Genomic DNA, 25,073 nt, shown 5'->3' with positions numbered 1-25,073 from the left:
ATGGATTAAAGACTTACATGTTAGACCTAAAACCATAAAAACCCTAGAAGAAAACCTGGGCAATACCATTCAGTACATAGGCATGGGCAAGGACTTCATGTCTAAAACACCAAAAGCAATGGCAACAAAAGCCAAAATTGACAAATGGGATCTAATTAAACTAAAGAGCTTCTGCACAGCAAAAGAAACCACCATCAGTGTGAACAGGCAACCTACAGAATGGGAGAAAATTTTTGCAACGTACTCATCTGACAAAGGGCTAATATCCAGAATCTATAGTGAACTCAAACAAATTTACAAGAAAAAAACAACCCCATCAGAAAATTGGCGAAGAATATGAACAGACACTTCTCAAAAGAAGACATTTATGCAGTCAAAAAACACATGAAAAAATGCTCATCATCACTGGCCATCAGAGAAATGCAAGTCAAAACCACAATGAGATACCATCTCACACAAGTTAGAATGGCGATCATTAAAAAGTCAGGAAACAACAGGTGCTGGAGAGGATGTGGAGAAATAGGAACACTTTTACACTGTTGGGACTGTAAACTAGTTCAACCATTGTGGAAGTTGGTGTGGCGACTCCTCAGGGATCTAGAACTAGAAATACCATTTGACCCAGCCATCCCATTCCTGGGTATATACCCAAAGGATTATAAATCATGCTGCTGTAAAGACACATGCACACATATGTTTATTGCAGCACTATTCACAATAGCAAAGACTTGGAACCAACCCAGATGTCCAACAATGATAGACTGGATTAAGAAAATGTGGCACATATACACCATGGAATACTATGCAGCCATAAAAAATGATGAGTTCATGTCCTTTGTAGGGACATGGATGAAGCTGGAAACCATCATTCTCAGCAAAGTATCGCAAGGACAAAAAACCAAACACCATATGTTCTCACCCCATAGGTGGGAATTGAACAAAGAGAACACATGGACACAGGAAGGGGAACATCACACACCGGGGCCTGTTGTGGGGTGGGGGTAGCGGGGAGGGATAGCATTAGGAGATATACCTAATGCTAAATGATGAGTTAATGGGTGCAGCACATCAACATGGCACATGTATACATGTGTAACAAACCTGCACGTTGTGCACATGTACCCTAAAACTTAAAGTATAATAATAAAAAAAATGTGAAACAATAAACACACTTTTATACAAATGAAAATTATATTATAAAATAAGTTTTTGAAGAAATCATATTGCCTTTTTTTATTATTATTATACTTTAAGTTCTGGGATATATGTGCAGAATGTGCAGGTTTGTTACATAGGTATACACGTGCCATGGTGGTTTGCTGCAACCATCAACCTGTTATCTACATTAGGTATTTCTCCTAATGCTATCCCTCCCCTAGCCCCCGACCCCCTGACAGGCTCTGGTGTGTGATGTTCCCCTCCCTGTATCTATGTGTTCTCATTGTTCAACTCCCACTTATGAGTGAGAACATGCAGTGTTTGGTTTTCTGTTCCTGTGTTAGTTTGCTGAGAATGGTTTCCAGCTTCATCCATGTCCCTGCAAAGGCCATGAACTTGTCCTTTTGTATGGCTGCATAGTACTCCATGCTGTATATGTGCCACATTTTCTTTATCCAGTCTATTATTGATGGGCATTTGGGTTGGTTCCAAGTCTTTGCTATTGTGACCATGCTGCAGTAAACATACGGGTTCATGTATCTTTATAGTAGAATGATTTATAATCCTTTGGGTATATATCCGGTAATGGGATCGCTGGGTCAAATGGTATTTCTAGTTCTAGATCCTTGAGGAATCGCCACACTGTCTTCCACAATGGTTGAACTAATTTATACTCCCACCAACAGTGTAAAAGTGTTCCTATTTTTCCACATCCTCTCCAGCATCTGTTGTTTCCTGACTTGTTAATGATCGCCAATCTAACTGGCATGAGATGGTATCTCATTGTGGTTTTGATTTGCATTTCTCTAATGACCAGTGATGATGAGCTTTTTTTCATATGTTTGTTGGCCACATAAATGTCTTCTTTTGTGAAGTGTCTGTTCATATCCTTCACCTACTTTTTGATGGGGTTGTTTGTTTTTTTTCTTGTAAATTTGTTTAAGTTCCTTGTAGATTCTGGATATTAGCCCTTTTCCAGATGGGTAGCTTGCAAAAATTTTCTCCCATTCTGTAGGTTGCCTGTTCACTCTGAAGATAGTTGCTTTTGCTGTGCAGAAGCTCTCTAGTTTAATCAGATCCCATTTGTAGCTGTTCCTTCTCCTCATCCCTGCATGTATAGGGGTGGTAACGACTATGCCAGTGGTTCTCAATGAGGGGTGATTTTATAATTTTATTTTTATTTTTTTGAGACGGAGTTTCACTCTTGACCCTCAGGCTGGAGTGCAATGGTGCGATCTCGGCTCACTGCAACCTCCGCCTCCTGGGTTCAAGCGATTCTCCTGCCTCAGCCTCCTGAGTAGCTGGGATTTTTTTTCCACAAATGACACCTGGCAATGTCTGCAGACATTTTTGATTGTCATGACTTTGAAGGCTATTAGCATCTAGTTCCTGGCCTCGGCCTTGAAGTTCTCTCTATACTTCTCTTAATGAACTTATCAAATGTCATAGCTTTAAATACATCCGTATAAGAAGAACTTAGTGAAAGAATAGATGGCATGAAAATTATGTGTTTTTCAATGTAGTTTGTTATTTTTGTGTACTTAAATTATGAAAAGAATCATGAAAATTCATTGAGAAATTAAACTTTTCAAAAATCTATTAATGATTTAGTATTTTTCATTACAATGATACTGATAGAGAAACTTATCAAAGAGAATGGCAAAAATTGCATTTGGAATGATTAAGTGCTAGGATACAATAATCCCAATTTTGAGTCGAAGCCAGAGACAGACCTGAGATAGCTTAGGAATAAAGTTGCTGTTTTCTATGAACAGTGTAAATATTAGTAATACTAACTTTAAGAAAGGTAAATAGAAAGGTTGTACACCATAAATAAGTGTCTGGAATGTGCACATCTGGATGCTTCACATACCTAAACTGACCTTTCTATCACATGCATACGTCATGCTTTTGTGCTACAAAGATTCTGCTTTTTAATAAGGTGCTGTGTCTTAGAAGATTCATTAAAGAAAGTGGCTGGCATAGGCTTTACTTCTTGAGGAGGTTCTCTCAAGACATCAAAGGGCCTTTGAGCTGGCTAAAAGTAATCCAGCAAAGCTGAATTTTTCTCTGAGTATTTGTGTCTATTAGAGCTTGAAGCCTGTAGAATTTAGAGAAGCCACAGAAGATATTGTAAGGATTTAGTCATACTATTTCCTGGTTCCTCAGCCATAGAAACCACTGGGTTCTTTATCCCAATTTCTTGACTTGGAACCTATGTGTCAATACTGGTGAATCAGTAATAGAAAGGGAGAAGACATTGTGCCTATTCATTTATAGAGGCAATATCGCTGTTGCGTCATTAGTGTGTGATGTTAAAATACAGAGTACAGTATATTTGGTAAGCTTCAAGAGACCAAGAAGGTTGTCTCGTTATCTTGTTTACTTTTGAAACTTCATCATCTAGCAAGGCCTGGCTAATAACTATTTTTCAAAAAGTGTTTGTCGAAGAACTGACTGAACGAATGAATGTGATAGAAATATTTTATGTGAATTGAAAATATCACTGGGTACATCCAGATTTTAAAGTCTCCTGTTGAATATATGAGTCTTTTATAATGGTAATATTTTGGTTTAACATAGCAGCTTACATTATTTTACTAGGGACTAAGAGAACCACTTCTATAGGATAATAACCATACCAAATTTAATTTAAAAATGTAGTTATTCTTTGGTGGTGGATTACAGAAATTATACAGAACTTCAGTAAAACATTTTCTAATAAAAGAATTCTAATAAATGATAAGGTATACTCCCCACATAAAGAGAGTGGTCATAAGTTATAAAGGTGTAATTAGAAAGTTCATTTGGTGGAAAGTTGTTAGAAAGGGTGATTAGCACAGAGTAGAAAGGAGAGTGCTCCCCAGCACTGATGCCAGACATATGCCAACCAGATAGGAGATTTTTTTACTCTCAATATCAAGACTATTTAAATGGTATGGCTTATATTTAATGCAAATCATAGGTTTTTTTGTGTTTTGCTGCTTGGTTTTTTTTTCTTTTTTTTAATTTCAGGTTTGATTAGACAAATTTGTAAGTTACCCAACCTTTCTTGTAGTTGGACCTTCTTAAGGCTTGTCTGCAGCTTTGGAACTTTACTAGTTCTCAGTGCCCTTGGAACTTTCCTAATAACAACTGCAAGCATAATAAACATGTATGTGACTTCTTTTTGTTCATGGGCCTAAGGAAAGGCCTTATATTGCTTTTTCTGTATCCTTGAGAAATTCACTAAACACAGCGTTTTCATTCCCTTCCACTTAAAGGCAAAGAATTGGGGGAGCCCAATTTGGCTGCATATATTTTTGTTTATTACATTGTGACTGAATCTAGCTTTGAATCTGAGGCGTGTCATTCCCCAAATTTACAATAATCTTAATTTTGTGTGTGTGTGTGTGTGTGTGTGTGTGTGTGTGTGTTTTGTTTTTCGTTTTTATTTTTGACGGAGTCTCGCTCTGTCGCCCAGGCTGATCTCGGCTCACTGTAAACTCGGCTGAGCTCCGTCTTCCGGGTTTACGCCATTCTCCTGCCTCAGCCTCCCGAGTAGCTGGGACTGCAGGCGCCCACCACCACGCCCGGCTAATTTTTTTGTATTTTTAGTAGAGATGGTGTTTCACCATGTTAGCCAGGATGGTCTCGATCTCCTGACCTTGTGATCCGCCCGCCTTGGCCTCCCAAAGTGCTGGGATTACAGGCGTGAGCCACCGCGCCTGGCCTCTTAATGTTTTTTTTTTTTAAGAGTTTTGGCATTCTTAGGGATCCTATGCCTTATGATAACATTTTTGAAATGGCTTTAAACATGTTTTAGGAAGAAATATAATTAGTTTTCCTTACCTTGCAAACTATTTTGGAATTAAAGTTTTTTGTGTGGATTTTTTAGTACCAGATAAGATAAGAGAGCATTTATGCTGTCTAATTTTAAACTTCTTTCTTGTTTTTTGTGTTTTCCTATTTTCAGCTTTCTAAGAAGTATGGAGTACATGTTTGTGGAGAAGGTGGAGAGTATGAAACTTTCACTTTGGATTGCCCTCTATTTAAGAAGAAAATAATTGTGTAAGATATCATTTCAGCATTTTCTTTTTTTCCCATAAATTTAAGTGATGGAAGCAACTGAACATTAAGCTTGAGGCAACTTTTGTTGGGAAAAATAGAACATGTCCTCTAAGTTCACAAACACTCAATTTGTTTAATACCAGTGAAGTTATCTGAATACCTAAATCAATACCTGACAAGACGAGGCCTTCATAGAAGGCTATAAACTTTTTAGACATTGCACTTTCGTTTACTTGCTGATTATGGCCTGCAGTAAAACTGGTACCTACACACTGACACTTTTATCCTTTCATGAAGTGTGAATTGCCTGTATTATTTGTCTTTCATTACAGCTACATTTGATAAACTGCCACATCAGTAGCCTGTGGGTTCCATTAACTCCTTCCTCTTTTTTCTTTTTCTTGGCTTTAACAACTCAGAATGGTAATGCTAAACATTTCTCTTCAGTTATTTGGGGTTATTTTTACACATAAACTTTGTTTTTAAATGAATTTAGTTGATGGTGAGTAGTGTGATTTCTTTGCCATAAATTGTTAAAATTAGTGTAGTGAAAAACAGAAACTTTCTTCAGTTTGTTACCTTATTATCCATGCTCTAATTTATGTTGCTCTCTTTATATGCTAATAGAACACTATCTACTTTTCTTAAGCCTGTATGCATCATGGAAAAGATTGTCAGAGTTATGCTTGATTGAATGGAAGGCTTCAATATTTCTAACACTAAGACTTAACCTCTTTGTGCATATTAATAATGAGGGAAGGAGTGACCTAAGAAAATTAAGACAACAACTCTAGGTGGATTTTCTTAAAAAATGCAATTATTTTGTAAAATATGACAAGACATTTTCATTACCATATGCAATATTCATGCACTCTTGCTTTCGTGTTCTTCTAATTTCTTTTCCATTAATAATCAACATAATCATTATTTATTTGACAAATACTCATCAAGTATCTATTACATCCAAAGTGTTCTCCTGGGCACCACTGATGTTCAAATAGTTTCTGCCTTCAAAGGGGTAGAAAAAGACATCTGTGTGTAATTACGATAAAAGGTGGTAAAAAATAAGTCATAAGTTTATTTATGGGAGAGGACATATTTCTTTTGCCCATGATGATCCCAAAACAATTAATGAGTCAACTATTGATAAGTTATTACTTCTATGAAATAATACTGTTATATTATTCAAGAAAAACATTTGCAAGCTAGTGTGAAATTATAGTAGAAAATTTAGGATATATTTACTTATTAATATAGGACTAACCAAATTAGGGAAAAAAAGCACAGCAATAAGTGGAAAACATGCCAAAGAATACTTTCTCTATTTGCCAGACAAATTGAGGTCCCAGAGCACCTGGAAGTCTTTATGGACAACATGGAATTACAAGACATGTACTGCTTTACTCTACATAACCAGAAGATATGTTTATCACAGTATTTTAGATCTAGAATATGAATCCTTTTCAACCTCCTCATTTTGTAGACAAAGAAACCTAAGCCTGACAGAGACAGTGGCATGAAGGGAATTACTCATGCTGTTAAAGAGAAGATGTCAGGGAAGGTGGTTAGAACCCTCTAGTGCTAAAATGAGCTGTTCAGTGCAAAGTGTGAGTAGAACTCTGCAAGTTGCTGCCCTGCTCTGTAGTTCTTCCTGTAACCAAAGAGATGGACAGGCAAATCAACAATAACTGATAGGTGCTACCACGCAGGTATGTACCTTGTAAACACAAAGGAAGCCCTGTCTTTTCATTGTTACTCGTTTATGAGTTAATCACCAATCTGATTCTGATGCTTAAGCATATTCTTTGCTTTTTTTTTTCTTCATAGGCTATGCCTCACTTCAGCTTCATACTTTTCTTTTGTGATACCTTTTCTCTAGATTACCTTCTCATTTCTGACCATTTTGCTGAATCCTTTCATTTTTATATGCTTTGGCTGCCATTGCCTCCAGTGCTTGTTCTCATACTTATCAGAGCATATACATTAGGCTATTTGCTAAATACTGTTGGACTAATTTGTAATTTGTTGTTGTTTATTTTTGTTTATATATGGTGTTTCACATACTTTTATGTATTTCTTTGTTAGGTTATAACTTGGAGTTATAGGTTGGGAAATATCCTCATTTGGCAGAAAAAGGATATCACTTAATATAAACAAAATCTCCCCTCCTCTTTAAAATTGAAATGTCCTAAGCATACCTGCCTGATACACAGTAAATGCAAAGATGTGAGTGAACATGTTTTGTGCATTCTAAAACTGTATGTAAATGAAAGTTATATTATTTAGAGATAATCTTCCATATAATACAATTAAAAGATGAGCTTAGTTCCTGTAACTGTTTTTTAACAATTGAGTATTAATAATTCTGGATCCAATCATTTAGAATTCATTTTGGGGACAGATTTTATAACTTCTGTTATATTTGATGTAATAATTGTCTGCCACTATTAGCATGCAACTAATCATTTATTAGGAATCCTACTTCAAACGTCTGGTTCAAATGACATTTTATTTTTTACAAAAAAAGACTACCTCTAAGGCGAGAAAAAATAAATTTTACATGCAGACTTATTTGATTATAATTAGATATCTTTTTTGAGGCAGGGGAGGGGCCAGGTGGGCCAATGTAATCATGAGGATCCTTAGAAGAAAGAGGCAGAAGGGTCCGAGTCAGAGAACGGGGTGTAACAACGGAAGTAGACTAGAGTGACATGGAGCCATGAGCCAAGAAATGTGGGAAGCTTCTACAAGCTAGAAAAAGCAAGGAACAGATTCTCCTCTAAAGTCCCAAGACAGAATGCAGTTGTACCAATACCTTGGGGGTTTGTTTGTTTGTTTGTTTTTAAATTATACTTTTAAGTTCTAGGGTACATGTGAAGAATGTGCAGGTTTGTTACGTAGGTATACATGTGCCATGGTGGTTTGCTGCAACCATCAACCCATAACCTACGTTAGGTATTTCTCCTAATGTTATGCTTCCCCCAGCCCCCCACCCCTGACAGGCCCCGGTGCGTGATGTTCCCCTCCCTGTGTCCATGTGTTCTCATTGTTCAACTCCCACTTGTGAGTGAGAACATGCAGTGTTTGGTTTTCTGTTTTTGTGATAGTTTGCTGAGAATGATGGTTTTCAGCTTCATCCTTGTCCCTGAAAGGACATGAACTCATCCTTTTTTCTGGCTGCATAGTATTCCATGATGTATATGTGCCACATTTTCTTTATCCAGTCTATTGTTGATGGACATTTAGGTTGGTTCCAAGTCTTTGCTATGTGAATAGTGCCACAATAAACATACATGTGCATGTGTCTTTATAGTAGAATGATTTATAATCCTTTGGGTATATACATAGTAATGGGATTGCTGGGTCAAATGGTATTTCTAGGTCTAGATCCTTGAGGAATCGCCACACTGTCTTCCATAATGGTTGAACTAATTTACACTCCCACCAACAGTGTAAAAGTGTTCCTATTTCTCCACATCCTCTCCAGCATGTGTTGTTTCCTGACTTCTTAATGATCGCCAGTCTAACTGGCGTGAGATGGTATCTCATTGTGGTTTTGATTTGCATTTCTCTAATGACAAGTGATGATGAGCATTTTTTCATATGTCTGTTGGCTGCATAAATGTCTTCTTTTGAGAAGTGTCTGTTTATATCCTTTGCCCACTTTTTGATGGGGTTGTTTGTTTTTTTCTTGTAAATTTGTTTAAGTTCTTTCCAGATTCCACGATTGAATCTTTTTTGTATAATGAAGTAATTTAGAGAGATCAGTGTGGTTCTAGAAGTTTATTATGCCAGGTGCAGTGGCTCACGCCTGTAATCACAACACTTTGGGAGGGCAGGGCAAGAAGATCACTTGAGGCCAGGAGTTCGAGACTGCAGTCATCTATAATTGCACCACAGAACTCCAACCTGGGCAACATTGCAAGACCCTGTCTCTAAAAAAAAAACAATATGAATAACAATAATAAAAAATAATAAATAAGTAGAAGTTTATTATGAGATACCTTTTGCCCAAATTCCAATTAACATTTTAAAATGTTTTTAGGAAAGACTAGTGTAACAGGCTTTGTCTGGAAATAATTTTTTATATTTCTACCTAGAACAGTTTACAATTCACTTTTCGTGTCTATTGACAGATGAAGTCATTCACCTCTAGATAGAAATTTTGAGATGAGAAAATGAGTTTTTTCCCTGAGAAGCCCTCCTGAGAAGAATTATAGCCTAGCTTTTAAGAGAAAAGGATAATTGTAGGTCCTCAAATTAGAAACCTGCTCTCTTATTACTTATTTTACATATATATGTATATTCATAACTAAAATCTTAAGGTAGTGTTAATGAAAGTAGTCATTTTCTTCTCTCTCTTCATGTATATATTTTTATGTCAGTATTTGAGACAATTCTATAGTTCTGTTTTAATCATCAATATCACTGTATTACTGCTACAAAGTTGCCACATATGGGATGGATGGATGGATGGATGGATGGGTGGACGGAAGAATAAGAATGAAAAAAGAAGAAAGGAAGAACCAAATCCTATGGTTAAAACACTTTATCCTCATTTTCATCCCCACCTACTCATATTTTCTGCCCACTCAAGGCATAACTCAATACAGAACACCGTAATGCCGTGTTTCAAAATGAGTATAAAGCAAGTACTTTATCTTATTTGCCGCCTTACATTGATTCTGTATCATCTGAGAATTTATTTAAATTTATGAGCTATTTTCCTTATATTTAAATTTTCAGACCTACTAATCTTTATTTTTATTATGGTAGAGATATCATATAGTGTTATTGGTGTATATATATGTGCATATATGAATATGTTTATATATGCAATATGCATGTATGGGAAAGTGTGTACAGTCATGAGTCACTTAATGTGGAAACATTCTGAGAAATGCATTGTTAGGCAATTTTGTCATTTTGCAAGCACCAGAGTATACTTATACAAATATAGATGGTATAGCCTACTACATACCTAGGCTATATGCTCCTAGGCTATAAACCTGGACACCATATTACTGTACTGGAGACTGAATAACTGTAACACAGTGGTAAATATTCATATATCTAAATGTATCTAAGCATAGAAAAGGTACAGTAAAAATATGATATAAAAATTTTTTTAAATGGTACACCTGTACAGGGCACTTAACATGAATGAAGCTTACAGGACTGAAAGTTGCTCTGGGTGAGTCAGTGAGTGAGTGGTGAGTGAATGGAAGGCCTAGGACATTAGTGTACACTACTGTAGACTTTAAAAGCACTGTACACTTAGGCTACACTAAATTCATTTTAAAAATAAAATTGTGCTACAACATTATGACAGCTATGATGTCACTAGGTGATAGGAATTTTCCAGCTCCATTATGATCTTATGGCACCACCGTAATACCCAGTCAGCCTTTAACCAAAAATAGCATTATGTGGCATGTGACTATATTCACATGAAGATAGGTAATTGAAAAATCACTGTGAGTTTCTAATAGTTTCACTAATTAGTGTGTAATTGTGAGGATACTTAACAAAGTTTAACTGTACATTCATTTATTCAACAAATATCTAATGAATATTAGGCAATGTACTTTATACAGAGCTCAGGGTGGGGTAGAACAGGGACAGGCAGACAAAGATGAACAAAACTGGTTCCTCTCTCAGAAGAAAGGCACACAAACACATAATTATAATGTAGTGGATGTGTTATGAAAGGGCTATAAATGCAATACTGAAGCACATAAAGGAGAAAACTAGTACTGTCTGAGGGTGTCAGGGAAGGCTTCATGGAAATAACATTTGAGATGTCTGTGAGGATAAGTGTGAGTCTGTGGGGAATATCTGTATACCTTTTAGTGAATACAGAAACCGTGTGTTTGAGCAAGAGAGGTAAACAGTGGTTCGGTCCCAGCCTAGCATAGTTGTCCTTTTAGAGGAGAGGTGGGGACAAAGACCATGGCTGAGTCTCAAGAGGGAATACCATTTTTTTTGTTTTTGAGGTGAGAGTTAGGGCCTGACCCCAACACCTCAGGAGGCTGGTATCAAGGAAGAGAGGCCCAAACCAAACCCAGCTGCCCATTTGATGTTGTTAAGTAGGGGTAAGCCTAGTGTAGTAATGAAAGAGAACATGGGCATGCTCTTGGCTGTGGAAAAGACCTAGCTATATGACAGGTGGTAACTGCTACACTGATTAATGGAGAAAGGAAAGGAGGACAGCCAGCTGGGGAGCATTTTTGCTGTGGCACAATTGTTTTCTGGATTAATCTGAGGATATTCTGACAGATTCTGCTTTCAGGATTCAGAGAAATCCATGAAGCGGAGACCAGAGTTCCTTGAGATTTGAGTGTCACTGTGATAGTATATGAGAGAGAAGAGCAATAGTGAGTGGTATTATTCTGCTTGAAACTAAAAGCTGTTCATTTGAAATCTAGTCTCTCCCAGTTGACTCTTCCTTTGTATAAGTGAATGAAATTATGTTAGTCAATTAGAAATTATGAATTTAATAGAATTTATAAAAACTGGAGTCTTCTTCATTTAGTGCTCAGAATGTCATATATTTTCTCTGGATAATAATCTTGATTCAGATCATTTAAGCTATTTGCTGTCATCCCTCTGTTTCTAGTGGGGATAACTGACATGAGAAGGGAGGACCTAAAACCCTTTCTACTGAGATACTATTAGTTCAGGTTAATTATAGTTTTGGCGCACCCCATTGTCAAGAATATCAAAACCAAGCTGCCTGAATTAGACATAGTTAAGGCTCAGGGTCAGTGTCCAAGGCTAAAGTCTGGAACAGATATATTGACATTTAATGTAAGAGTAAGATTGTATAATAGGAATTGAGGTTTGATTAAAGAGCCAAGATAGGACCAGAGCAGGCAACTGTGGAGGAAATGGAAAAACAGTAAGATTAGGGCTAACAAACCAAGTTGGGGTCAAGCCAGAGGGACAGGTGGTAGCAAGCAGGAGGGCCTCCTCTGTACTTTCTCTTTCTGCTGCTGCTCCTCATCATACCTGGTGGCATCTTTGGTTGATGTAGACTGTGAAGGCAAATTATATGTTTCCATCAGGATGCTGAATCTTGAATGATTCTATGTCTGTTATAAGTTGCTTTCCTTTTAATGTCATGGAAGCCTTTTTAATGTTATTTTTTCTAAGCATTAGAAAGATACATATTTGATACTAAAGGTTCATGAATGATAATTGGGGTTTTTAATCATCAAATGTACTTTTTTCTTGATCTTTCAAGTGGGAAGTAAACATTTTGCTTATGAAAGTTTAATAATTTGGAGCCAAATATTTTGAGATTTCTTCTGTTGCCACCGAGTAACTTTGCATGATACAAGTCGATTCAAAAATATTTTTACATTAGTGATAAAATGTCAATGTCAGGATTTATTTTACTGTACTACAATGGTCAAAATGCTAACTATTAACATAAACAATAGAAGTACTTCCCAAGGCACTAAAGTGATATGAAGAATTTCTATTTTTAAATTTTCAGTTGAAATTCAAAACATTATTACTCTCTTAATAAACAATAAAAAATAATTCGTTATTAGAACTTTACACATAATCTTAGTTATTCATATGTGCTTTACAGGGTATCTTTGATAAAAGTTGAGTTAATTTACATGTATCCATATGGTGCCAGCATGCAGTTCATACCATTTTACCTGAATGTGGTAATTACTATGTCAGACAATCAATTTTAATAGCAATGATACTGCAGTGTGAAGAGTTCATCTAGAGCTTAAAATCATCACCAGTACTGCTTTTGTGAAGGATAATTGAGATTTTGTGTGAAACATTGAATGAATTACCTCTTGAAAATGAAAAGAATAATGAAGATAAAGCACTAATGTTTAATGCTTAGCCTATACCAAGCAAATATGTGAAAATGAAATTGAACAGGAATTTAAGTCTTAAAATTGTTCAGAGAGCTTTGAGTGAACCTGAAAGTTGAACTCTTATGTTTTTATGAAGATAGAAAGCCTCATTGTTTTTTCTTAAAAGCTTAGTATACTTGAACCTTTTCCCAATTAAATACTGGGTTATTAAAAATATTTATTAATCACTACATGTTGTATACCAATGGAGATAAATATAAAACAAGAATGTTCAGTCTCTTCTAGTCAGTAGGAGGAGTGATTTGTCACAATTTTTGTAGCATATAAATGTATTGTAAAATTTTTGTATTTCAGGGATTCATCAGAAGTAGTCATACATTCAGCTGATGCATTTGCACCTGTGGCTTATCTACGCTTTTTAGAATTGCACTTGGAGGACAAGGCAAGTAAATCTAAGATTCACAGTGATTTCAATAGAAATTTGAGATATATACATTGGCTTTGCATATATAATTCTGTAACAACAGATGACAGGAAAAAGAAAATTGATTTTTATCATTAGTGTTTTTTTTTCAGCTCCTCAGTCAATAACTAAGAATTTTACAAATGCTTATAGTTTTGAGTTATATATGATACAAAAGATACTACATTTATGAAAAGTTTGCAGGTCAGTTAAAAAGGGAATAGTATATACATTAAACAACGAGAGGACAATATAAAATCAAATATTAAATCATCTAGCAGGATCACATTTAAGTTACTGTACATAAGCATTAAGGGAAGGGTTTGAGGATAAATTGGTTCGTCATTATTCAAAGCTTAAGAGAGGAAAAGGAGAAATAAAACCTTTACAAAAATATCCAGGAAAAGAGAAGTAAAAATGGAAGATGGAAAGTGAAGCAAAATTACAATAAAGAGTTTTATTTTAAATACACTGTCAAGATACAGTAAAATTTTAATTTAAAGATATCTTGTGGAATAAAGTTCTGCATTAGATTCCTTGATTGAGAGGTCTCATCCTTCAGATGTTGCTTTATATTAGTTACCATAAAAATGGTAGCTGAAATTATGTGAAGAAATGAGTGTAGTGATAGAAAAGGATTAGAAAATGTCTTATGTATATTTAGTGTTCTTTCCCCCAAGTCTTGAGGCACACCCACAGTTACATATTTTACATCATAGGAAATCTGAAGGAGTAAGAGGATTAACAAGAGTTCGGCAAAAGTAGGAAAAGAGTGGTAATGCCAAAAATCTCAAGATGAGAGGGTTTCTACAGGTGAGGATAATTATTGGTGCCAGTTCTCCAGAAGAATGACAATGGGCAGGATTAAAAATAGGTTGTGGAATTGGGCTGGATGATGACTATTGGTGACCTTTTATCAAAAAGCTGGTAACCCCCACAAGAATTAAGTTACACTATCCAAATGTTTTTCAGATTTACTTGAACCCCTAACTTGTAGTTTTCTGCTACTTTTGCTACCATGTACGCACACAGAAAGTCAAAAGCACTGAATTCATGTGTAGACACTCCAGCCATTCTATGTTCAGCTCTACCCGAATAGCTCACTGTTCACCTCGTCGTTTTGGTATTTGATTGGTCTTCAGTATGACACCTCAAAGAAGCAATACTGTTACCTGAAATAGGCTGCAAAGATAACAGTATTTCAGATAACAGTATTACATCTTTGAAGTGTCATATTCACTGACACTGAATAAATATGGTGCATTTTCCTTCCTTTTTTTTTAGGTGTCCTCAGTGCCTGACAGCTACAGAACATCTAATTATATATATAATTTTTGAAAAGTGTTTTGGAACATTGTTCATTAAACCACCATTTCTATACAAGAAAATTGCACAGTATTTTCTCAGTTACTATGACTAGTTTATTTTTTTCTCATGACTCTTATTTTTTTAGAGAAACATACTTTCACTAGAAGAGGTTAGTGGAACCATTTATTAATTGGGAAAATGTCAACGGCATGTTCATTAATAGTGCCAACTTTCTTGGAATTCACTCTTTCTCTTTTGTTAACACATCTTCCCTATGACCTTTTTTTTCTTTTATTTCATCTATAAACCCCATTTCTGTAGCATTTCTTTTTTTATCACACTAGTTTCTTTTCCTCCTTCTCTCTTTCTTGCTCCAATCCCTACCAATAATGTCATGATGCAGAGGCATTTGAAAATGAAGATGAAAAGATGGTCACTTTATTTAGCCAGTCAAGCTTATTCTACTGGGTGTCGCCAAAGCGATTTATCATTTTTATTTTAAATATATTCATGGTTGAAGTGTTTCAACATTATTGGACAATTAGGAAGAATGTCCTTAACTCTTACAAGTTATTTTATAACTGATTTTTAAAATGCTGTTTTTCAGTATTAACTATGTTGACCTTAGAAAACTTTTACAAAAAATAGACTTTATGTTTTAGAACAGTTTTAGGTTCACAGCAAAAATAGAGCAGAAAATGCAGAGATTTCCCATATACCCTCTACCTCCACACATTCACAGCCTCCCCTACCGTCAATGTCTTATAATAGAGTGGTACATTTGTTACAACTGATGAACCTACATTGACACATTATTATCACCCAAAGTCCATAGTTTACATGAGGGTTCACTCTTGGTGTTGTACATAATATGGGTTTTGACAAATGTGTAATGACATTTGTCAACCGTTATAGTATTATACAGAATAATTTCACTGCCTTAAAAAATCCTCTGTGTTTTACTTATTCATCCCTCCCTCTCCTTTAACCCTTAGCAACTGATCTTTTCACTGTGTACATAGTTTTGCTTTTACCAGAATGTAATGTAGTTGAAATCATACAGTATATAGCTTTTCAGATTGGCTTCTTTCATGTATTAATATGCATTTAGGTTTCTCTATATCTTGTCATGTATATGTAGCTCATTTTTTTTTTAGTGTAGAATAAAATTTTATTGTCTGGTTCTACCACATTTCATTTGTCCATGCACCTATTGAAGAACATCTTGGTTGCTTCCATGTTTTGGCGATTATGAATAAAGCGACTATAAACATCCATGAACAGGTTTTTGTGTGAAGATAAGTTTTTTTCAGGTGTGTAAATACCAAGGAGCACAATTACTGGATCATATGGTAAGATTATGTTTAGCTTTGTAAAAAAAAAACTGCCACACTGTTTTCCAAAGTAGTTGTACTATTTTGTATTCCCACCAACAATGAATGAGAGTTTCTGTTGTTCTACCTCCTGACCAGCATTGAGCATTGTAGGGATTTTGGACTTTTGCCATTCTAGTAGGTCTGAAGTGTTCTCTCATTGTTGTTTTAGTTTGCAACTCCCTAAAGATATGTGATGTTGAACATCTTTTCATGTTTGTTTGCCATCTGTGTATCTCCTTTGGTGAGATGTCTCTTCAAATCTTTTGACTATTTTTAATTGGGGTTTTTGTCTTATTATTGAGTTTTAAGAGTTCCTTGCATATTTTGGATAACAGTTCTTTATCAAATATGTATTTGCAAATATGTTCTACCATTCTATGTTTTGTCTTTTCATTCTCTTAACAGTGTCTTTTACAAAGCACAAGTTTTTAATTTTAAGGAACTCCAGCTTATCAATTCCTTTTTTCTAGTATTATGCTTTTAATGTTATATCTATCTGTAAAATCATTGCAAAATCCAAGGTCATCTGGATTATCTTGTCGAAGTTTGATAGCTTTGTGCTTTATGTTTATGTTTGTGATACATTCTGAATTCATTTTTGTAAAGGACATAACATCTATATATGGATTCGTTTTTAAAAATGTAGTTATTCGGTTGTTGCAGCACCATTCTTGAAAAGACTATCTTTTCTCCATCATATTGCCTTGTTCTTTTGTATATTTGTGTGGTCTATTTCTGGGCTCTCCAGTCTGTTCCACTGATGGATTTGTCTCTTTTGCAAATACCACAGTCTTGATTACTATAGCTTCGCAGTAAATATTCAAGTCAGATAGTGTTCGTCTTCCAACTTTTTTCTTCTTCCGTATTGTATTGACCATTTTGGGTTTTTTGTCTCTTCATAAAAACCTTACAATCAGTTTTTCCATATCCACAAAAAAACTTGCTTGGATTTTGACTGGGATTGAAGATCAATTTTGGAAGAATTGACATCATGACGATATTGAGTCTTTTTATCCATGAACATGCAATATCTCTTTGTTTAGTTCTTTGATTTCATTCATTGGAATTTTGTTTAGACACCTTTTTTCTCTTCATTGTTATAGCTTAATATGTTACATGCTGGCTCAATTAGGACTATTTGGGATTTTTCCTTTTTTTTTTTTCATATAACAGGCTTTAAAGTGGTATTCTTTGTGTGAATTCAGAGTTAGTTGATATGCCTCTCAGTCACAGGGTCCAGGGCTAAACTTTCACATGTTGCCAGCTTTACTCCTAAACTAACCCACATGGTAGAGAAGGAATTCTTTAGACAGAAAATGAAGTATGATTACCAAAAGAAAGATGAATAAATGCTGGAGAACAAAAATGTCAGGTACTCTTCTACATATTTTATCAAAATCACATTGTATTTCAGATGCATCTTAACGAATTAACATTCCACACCAAATATTAGTAATATCTAGAATGTAGTACCCTGAATACCACTCTGAAAATCAATCTGTTTTGTAAATTCCATCAGTTTTCATTTGCTTTATAACACATTTGCAATCTAGCTTGACCTTAATTACTTTGATGAACTGCTGTTGGCCTTTTTTCATTCTTCATAATCCTTAATGACTTTCCTTGATAATATTGGCCACCATCTCTTTGAAAATTTCCCGTATAATGGTCATATGCCTCTGTACTAGTCTGACTTTTCTGCCTTTCTTTAGATTTCTCCTATCTTCTTCAGTAGCTTCTCTTCTTTTTACCTTCAACATGCACATATGCTGCAAGTTATTTTTATAGGTCCATTCTTTTCTTTTTCAATATTTTCTTTTTCTGGAATTATGTATTTTCCGCAAGTTTACTTTTCACCTCTTTATCCAGATGATTCTAAAGTCACTCTCTTTCTAGTCTTTCTACTAACATCTACTTTCTCCTTAACTCTAGGTTCTTATTTCTGACTGGCTGCTGCACATGGCTACCAATACATGTCATTCTCATTATGTACAAAACTTGAACTCATTTTCCCCTCAAAGTGTCTTTATTCCCTATTTTTGTTATTTAACACAACTGTTCTCCTCATAGTAACTCAACCACAGAATGTTGGAATCATCTCTTAAGCTATCCTCTCATTTACTATGAATATTCAATTGATTATCTAATCTTTTATATTCTAGTCCTAATATGTACATATTTCCATCCCCATGCTTATCTCTCATTAAATTTATATCTTGCCCAACTCTTGGACAAGATACAACTAATTCGAATCCTTGCTTTCATATTCTCTATAGTCAGTTTCACTGCCATATAGATTTTCTTTCTAGTGTATGACTCCCTACACAAAATTCCACAATAGTACTTCATTATTTTCTAAGTGAATAAAATTATTAGCCATGAATGGAAGGCTATCTGACATATGGCCATAGCATCCTTTTTCAGTCTTGCTCCTAGGATTCCCCTGCCTGTCCACTTTGCTCTAGTGATACTGAACCAATGGCCACTCCCTGATTATGCCTTCTGCTTCTCTCCTTCCTTGCCTTATTCTGTCTTACCGGCTTTCCTTTCTTCTTCTCTTTTTAACTACTTAATCCTACAGACTATGCAAGATTGAACTCAAATACTCTTATACCTTTAGGCACAAGAGATGAACTGCCCTGTCAATTTGTTTCTCTTCCTTTCTTGTTGCAAATAACCTTATTTATTCTGCTTTATGTTTAGTTGTTTAAGGACTTACTCTTTCTACTAGGTTACATACAGATGTCTTGACTACTGTTCCATTTTCATCTTCATAAATTCTGTAACATCTATTAGTTCTAATAAGAACTTTTTAATTTAATTGGTTGTTATTTTCATATTTTATTTTTTATTCATAAAGAATCTTACAGGTGTGTCTCCATTTCACATTATATGCCATTTAATGAGTTCTATTTTTTTTCCATTTATCTTGTTAGAGAAAAATGCTTTAAGCAACTAGAATGTAAAATAAAACATTTAAAAATATTGTTAGTGTAAATTTTAATTTATCATTTAGACTTTCACTTTACATATGATGACCCTTAAACTTTTCTATTAAATAATTAATCTACTTAAATTTTACCTTTAAGTTAAAATTTTAAATTATTTATATGAGTGTAAAAATGATATCAACTAAACATGGGATTCTAAACAAAATAACCAAATAATAGAAAGCTGTGAGATAAAAACGGAAAAATATATTAAAATTTCTTTCAGGCCCCACTTTATTGCTTATGGCAAACTTGATAGTAAAATATACCATGCATCACTGCAGTGACAGGCTTGAGAAAATGAAAAATCCAAAGCTTTACATAAATCAGTCAGAAAATCACATTAAAATGTATAACCTTTAAAAGAAAAATCAGACTTTTACTTGCAGCTACTCAGAAGGCTCTTTCTTCCTTATGAGGTTGTTTTAGATTTTCTAATAGCTTTATGGAAAATAGTATTTTAAATTAATTATTAGCAAAACAATTGTATTTATGGAAAGACAAAGTTCACAGGAATTTAACCTCAATTTTATTAATGTTCCCTACTTTCACTTAGTATTTAATTGTGCTCTTGTTGAAATAATTTCCTAAGTACTAATGTATCCTATAATCAGCACTTAAGTTTATTTTTTGTTGAAATAATTTCCTGGGACAATTATATATTTTATATAATAATAAAAGCACACACTTTTAAAAGTTGTCACTTTTAAAAACATCATCAGTCTTACAGCCCATTCTTGGCTCTTTCATTTTATTTTGCTTTATTTGAGATATATCATGAAATGCCTTGAAAAACTTTATAATGTTTAGCCATCTCTGTGTTTTTATTTTTCTCTTCAATCCAGCATGTATCTTGAATACCTACTCTGTTTAAAAAACTACTAGGTCTACATGGAATCTACTATAAATGTAGGTAAATTACAGAGTAATTCTAGTCTTAATGTTAAAATGAAGGTACCACTGTAATCATTATTCCCAATGTTATGATTACATTGACAGATAACTCTAGTTTTGCTAACTTGAACTGATGTTATGGCCATAATATGTTGTTGATTCATGGCAAATGGTGATGTGTGAGTTATGATCCTGTTTTTCTCAAAATGGTGGTGGAGGCCGGGAGCTTATATGTTTATTTATGTATGAATGAGGATAGTAAGAGATGGCATATAATCACCAGACTGATCGTATTGGATTCTTTGGGGAAGGGAGCAGGAAGGGAGTAAACAGAGAAGCTTAATTCTTTATATATCTGTAATCTGTGGCTTCTTACAATGAGCATGTATTTTTAATTTTTTTAAATATCTGATTAAGAAAATTAAGAGAGAGCAGTATAGTGAGTTTCAGTGCTAAATAAACACTTAAATGTTATTCTTCAACATTTCACTATTCTTGGTAGAAAGAGACAGTAGGGCCCTTTAAAACTTTCCATTGAACTCGGGTGAAAACATTACTCACAATGGGGGATTGAAATCTAGTTGATCCTATAGTTAAGTCTAAAAAAAGACCCCTTCAGAAAATTTTATATGTATACACACACACACACACACAAGATGACTAAAAGTGTTGGGATGGTAGGCCTCTTGAGTATGTTGTGCACAGGAATTTGCTGTCATCACTCATAGCAACGTGTATAAACTCAAGGATCCCATCCATGGAGGTATGCTGCCACTGCCTCTATACAACCTACAAAATATTTCCTTACAAATAGGACAAAGAAAGTAAGAAGATAAATGATGACTTTTATTTGCCAACATTTGGTTCAGCACAACTTTCCTACCCTGTCTCTCCCCACCTTTGCCCTTAGGCTAAGGAGCAGAAAAGTGATTTGGCAAGATGGAGCAAGGTATTTACCAGTCTAAAACCTAATGCTGTAAAACTAAATGAGACAACCTGGGGCTTGAATGGGTGCCGGGCTGTAGGTACTGCTGGGTCACTGTTGCTATAAATGGTCACTGGAGCAGATTAATAAAATCAAGGATCAGTTTCACCCACATTTAAAGGACTGCTTGACTCATTTCTGTCTCGAGTAAATGGACTTTGGTAGTAGCAACGCCATACCGTGATGATATCATTTGTGTTGGGAATCAAACTGGGCAATGCAAGAGTGTTTTTGAAGCCTAAATCTATGGAAGACCTATCAGTTTGGGAGAGGATAATAATAAAAGTAACAATCAATGCTTCCAAACTCCAATTGACTGTCTTTTTTAGCTTTTATATTTACTTAGTTGTTATACTAACCAATTCAGCTTTTTACTGTTGCTGTTGTTGTTTTAAGAAATAAAATTTCTGATTGCTGTTTTCATAAAGTTCCAGTTTGGTGATTTGTAATAAAAGATAATCCTCATATGATTTATTCATTCAGAACACATTTATTGACTGTTTATTCTTATATGCATGGCACTGTTTAGACATTGGGCGTACAATAGTGAACTGAACAGTTAAAAAATATTGCTTTCATGGAGCTTGTATTCTATGGAGTGAGACAGATAGAAAAGTAAATAAAAATACATTAGAGGTGTTCATGAGAAAGTTGCCTCACTGACCATGGATTTGGTGATTGGGTTTTAGGGAATAAGCGTGATCTAGGACTCCTGAAGTACTTATAATGATAGATTTAAGCCCAGGTTGAGGGTCATATTACCAGTCCTTTTGGTCACATTGGCAGGTGTTAGTTGTGAGTTGTGTTTGAGTTGTGTTTGAGAAAAGGGGTTAAGGTCTTTCCAATACCTTGTAGGTATAGCCAAAGAGCAATTCAGTGAACTGGAAAAGAGATCAGAAGAAAATATTCAGAATGAAACATGAAGAGAAACAAAGATAGAAAATACACATAAAAGAATTAAGAGGCATGGAAATAGTGAGAAGCTCAAAAATATATGTAATTAGAGTGTCAGAAAGACTAGAGGGAGAATGGGGAAGATGCAATGTTTAAAAGCATAGTAGCTAAGAGCCTCCCAAAATTAACAAAACACACCAAAGTATAGATTCAAGAAGTCTTATGAACCCCAAACAAAATAAAAGTAGATATTCAGGCACATGATGGTAAAACTGCTGGAAACAAAAGAAAAAGAAAAAAAAATTGAAAACAGCCAAAGTGGGTTAAAAACAGGCTACTTTCAAAGAAGCAACAATTAGAATAGAAATATTGAAGACAGTAGTCAATGAAATCAAATTTTTATAGTGCTAAATGAAAATGCCATCCTAGAATTCTGTACCCAGCAATAATATCCTTCAAGAATAAAAGTGGAGGAATTTCCAGGATGACAGTAATCTGTTTGTCAAAATTTATTTAATAGTTCAGTTGTGGTTTATCCATTTTGCTGTATGTAATTTTTCTCTGAAGATATAAATACTTAACTCTAGTTAATAACATGCATGACACAGTCTAAATAAAGAGTAATGTCTGCAACTTACTGGGAAATGCATTAAAAATATGAAATGGATTGATGGCGAATGATAGGTATGTGATAAATAGAACAAAGTGCTAATTGTAGAGTGTAGGTAGTGGATATATAGGTGGTCATTGTAAAATCCTTTAGGCTTTTCCACATATATATAAATTTTTTCCTCAAAAAATGTTGGGAAAAAACATGAAACTAAAGATTTTTCAAACAAAAACTAAGAAAATTTGTTTCCAGAAAATATCCTCACCAAAGGATAGTAAAGGATATTAAGGCAGAAGGAAATTATTCCAGATAGAATATCAGAGATGCAGGAAAGAGATCAACGAGAAATGAAAAGAGTAAACATGAGAAAATATAAGCAGATATTAACTATATGTAAGAATAACATGATGTCTCTGAGTTTAAAATCTACATAGAATTAAATAAAAAGCAGTACACATAACTAAGGGTGTTAGAGAAGTGGAGCTAAATGGTTAAAGTTTTTGCATGGTATATAAAAAAAGGCAAATGTTGAGATTCATAATAACCCTCATAGATGTAGATAACATGTCATAAATTCTAGGATAACCACTAAAATAATATAAATGAGTATAATATAATCTAATGAAGTAGGAAAAATAGAATAATGAAAAATAATTTTTAAAAGGCAATAGAAAAAGAAAAAAGGCAAAACAGTAAGGTAAAATAAACATAGAGCAACTAGCAGAAGCAAATCATGGGGTAAGATTATATATTTAAGTGCAAATATATCAATAATTACATTAAATATAATTGTACCACTGTTTCACTTAAAGACAAAAAACATTAGATTGACTAGAAGGCAAACCCAAAGTCTATGCTCTTTGAAAGAGACACCACTAAAAATAAGGGCACAGAAAGAATGAAAGTAAGAGTGTGAAAACATGTGCCATGCAAAAGCTAGGCAAAAGAGAGTTTATGTAGATGTCTTTTAATAGAGGGAGACAAAATAAATGAAAAGCATTATTGTAAAGTACACTGCAATATGTTAAAATGCTCAATTCTTCAGGAAGATATAACAATTCTTAATTTGTATATATATAATTACCATCTTAAAATATGTAACAGAAATTGACAGTAGGGGATTTCCTTATGACAAATTTGTAGTCATAATTCAAGATTTTTGCATGCTTCTTTCAAGTATTGATTTTAAAAACAGACAAAATCATCAAGGATATAGAAAATTAAAATAACACAATTAGCAAACGTGACCCTACAAACAAAGAAACACAATGCCCAACAAGTGCAGTACACATATTATTTTCAAGGAAACTAGAAATTATACAAAAGTTAGTTATACCCAGGGCCATAATACAAGTCTACAAATGTCATAGGAATGAAAGTATACAGGGAATGTTATATTACAATAAGATTATGCTAAAAATCAGTAATAAAAAAAGATGGCTAGAAAGAAATATACTAGTAAGATAGCAGAGTGGGAAGTGACCAACCGTATTTCCCCATGGGGACAACAGTATATCCTTCAAAGAGCCTTTATGAGAACTCTAGAAACCAGTAAAGTCACACTACCCCAGACAAGCTCAGAGTCAAAAACAACCACATTGGGTAAGAAAAGCCATCTTGTGTCAACTGTGATGCCCCCTCCCCAAAAACAGCACAACTCGGTGTGATCAGAAAGATCATGGCTTCTCCCTTGGGAGGAGAAAAGAATAGTGGAATGTTAAAGGTACATTCCAACTCTTTGGGGCAATGACTAAAGGGACTGGTTTGTGTCTCATCAGACTTGGAGTGCAGACAGGGTCCTGACATACTTTGGATTCCTACAAGTTACAAAGAAAAAAAGAGAGTTTAGAAGCTTATTACAATGCCAGAAAACTGGCAATAATAAAGATGGAGGCCAGCAGAGCTTGCCGCATTTGGGTTAAAGTGACCAACTCAGTTTCTCCCACAGGAGGGTAAGAGAAGGGCAGAACATGTGTCCAGTATTCCAGATTTTCAGATGGCTACCCAAGTGCCTGGTTACTGTCTCTCCTGACTTGGAGTGCTGACAGAACTGACATGTTTTGGATTCCTGAGGGCCACAGAGAACAGAAAAGAAAGCTGCAAAGAGAGCTCAGTGGCTTGTAATGGTTCCAGAGAACCTGTAGCACTGCAGACAGACACTCTACAGAGTAAGAGATCACAAGCTTCTGAAAAGGAAACTGGCAAACTTCTCTCCTTGTGAAATTACATGCACAAACCCAGGAAAGAGGCATCCGCAGAAAAGCTTTAAGAGGACCCAAAATTTCTAACTGGGTTGACTGGTGAAGGTCTTCCCCTGTGTGAAGCCACTTTATAAAGATTGGAAGAGACATTTGCTTTTTCAAATGCAAAAAATGTAACAAATGACACATAAAGAAACAGGGAAACATGACCCAATCGGAGGCCCAAAATAGATCTTCATAAACTGGCTCTGAAAAAATGAAAATCTATTAATGTGAATTACTTGACAAAGAATTCAA

At 34.8% G+C, this 25,073-nt stretch overlaps 1 protein-coding gene across 6 annotated transcripts in view; it reads left to right on the top strand.

Annotated features, from left to right (window-relative positions):
- The window catches only part of DPH6 (diphthamine biosynthesis 6), a 405,738-nt gene that overhangs the window by 155,583 nt on the left and 225,082 nt on the right, over positions 1-25,073 (top strand). For 4 of the 6 annotated variants that reach the window (XR_010151340.1, XM_063794026.1, XM_063794025.1 and 1 more), the window contains exons 7-8: positions 5,114-5,208; positions 13,410-13,497. Coding sequence is in view for 5 of the 6 variants with exons in the window: in XM_063794026.1 (XP_063650096.1) it covers positions 5,114-5,208; positions 13,410-13,497 (183 nt within the window). In the remaining variant the exon portion in view is untranslated. 6 annotated transcript variants of the gene reach the window in all.

Source organism: Pan troglodytes, chromosome 16 (assembly GCF_028858775.2).
Source record: "Pan troglodytes isolate AG18354 chromosome 16, NHGRI_mPanTro3-v2.0_pri, whole genome shotgun sequence".
Classification (NCBI taxonomy): domain Eukaryota; kingdom Metazoa; phylum Chordata; class Mammalia; order Primates; family Hominidae; genus Pan; species Pan troglodytes.
This window is presented reverse-complemented; position numbering and strand designations above follow the sequence as displayed.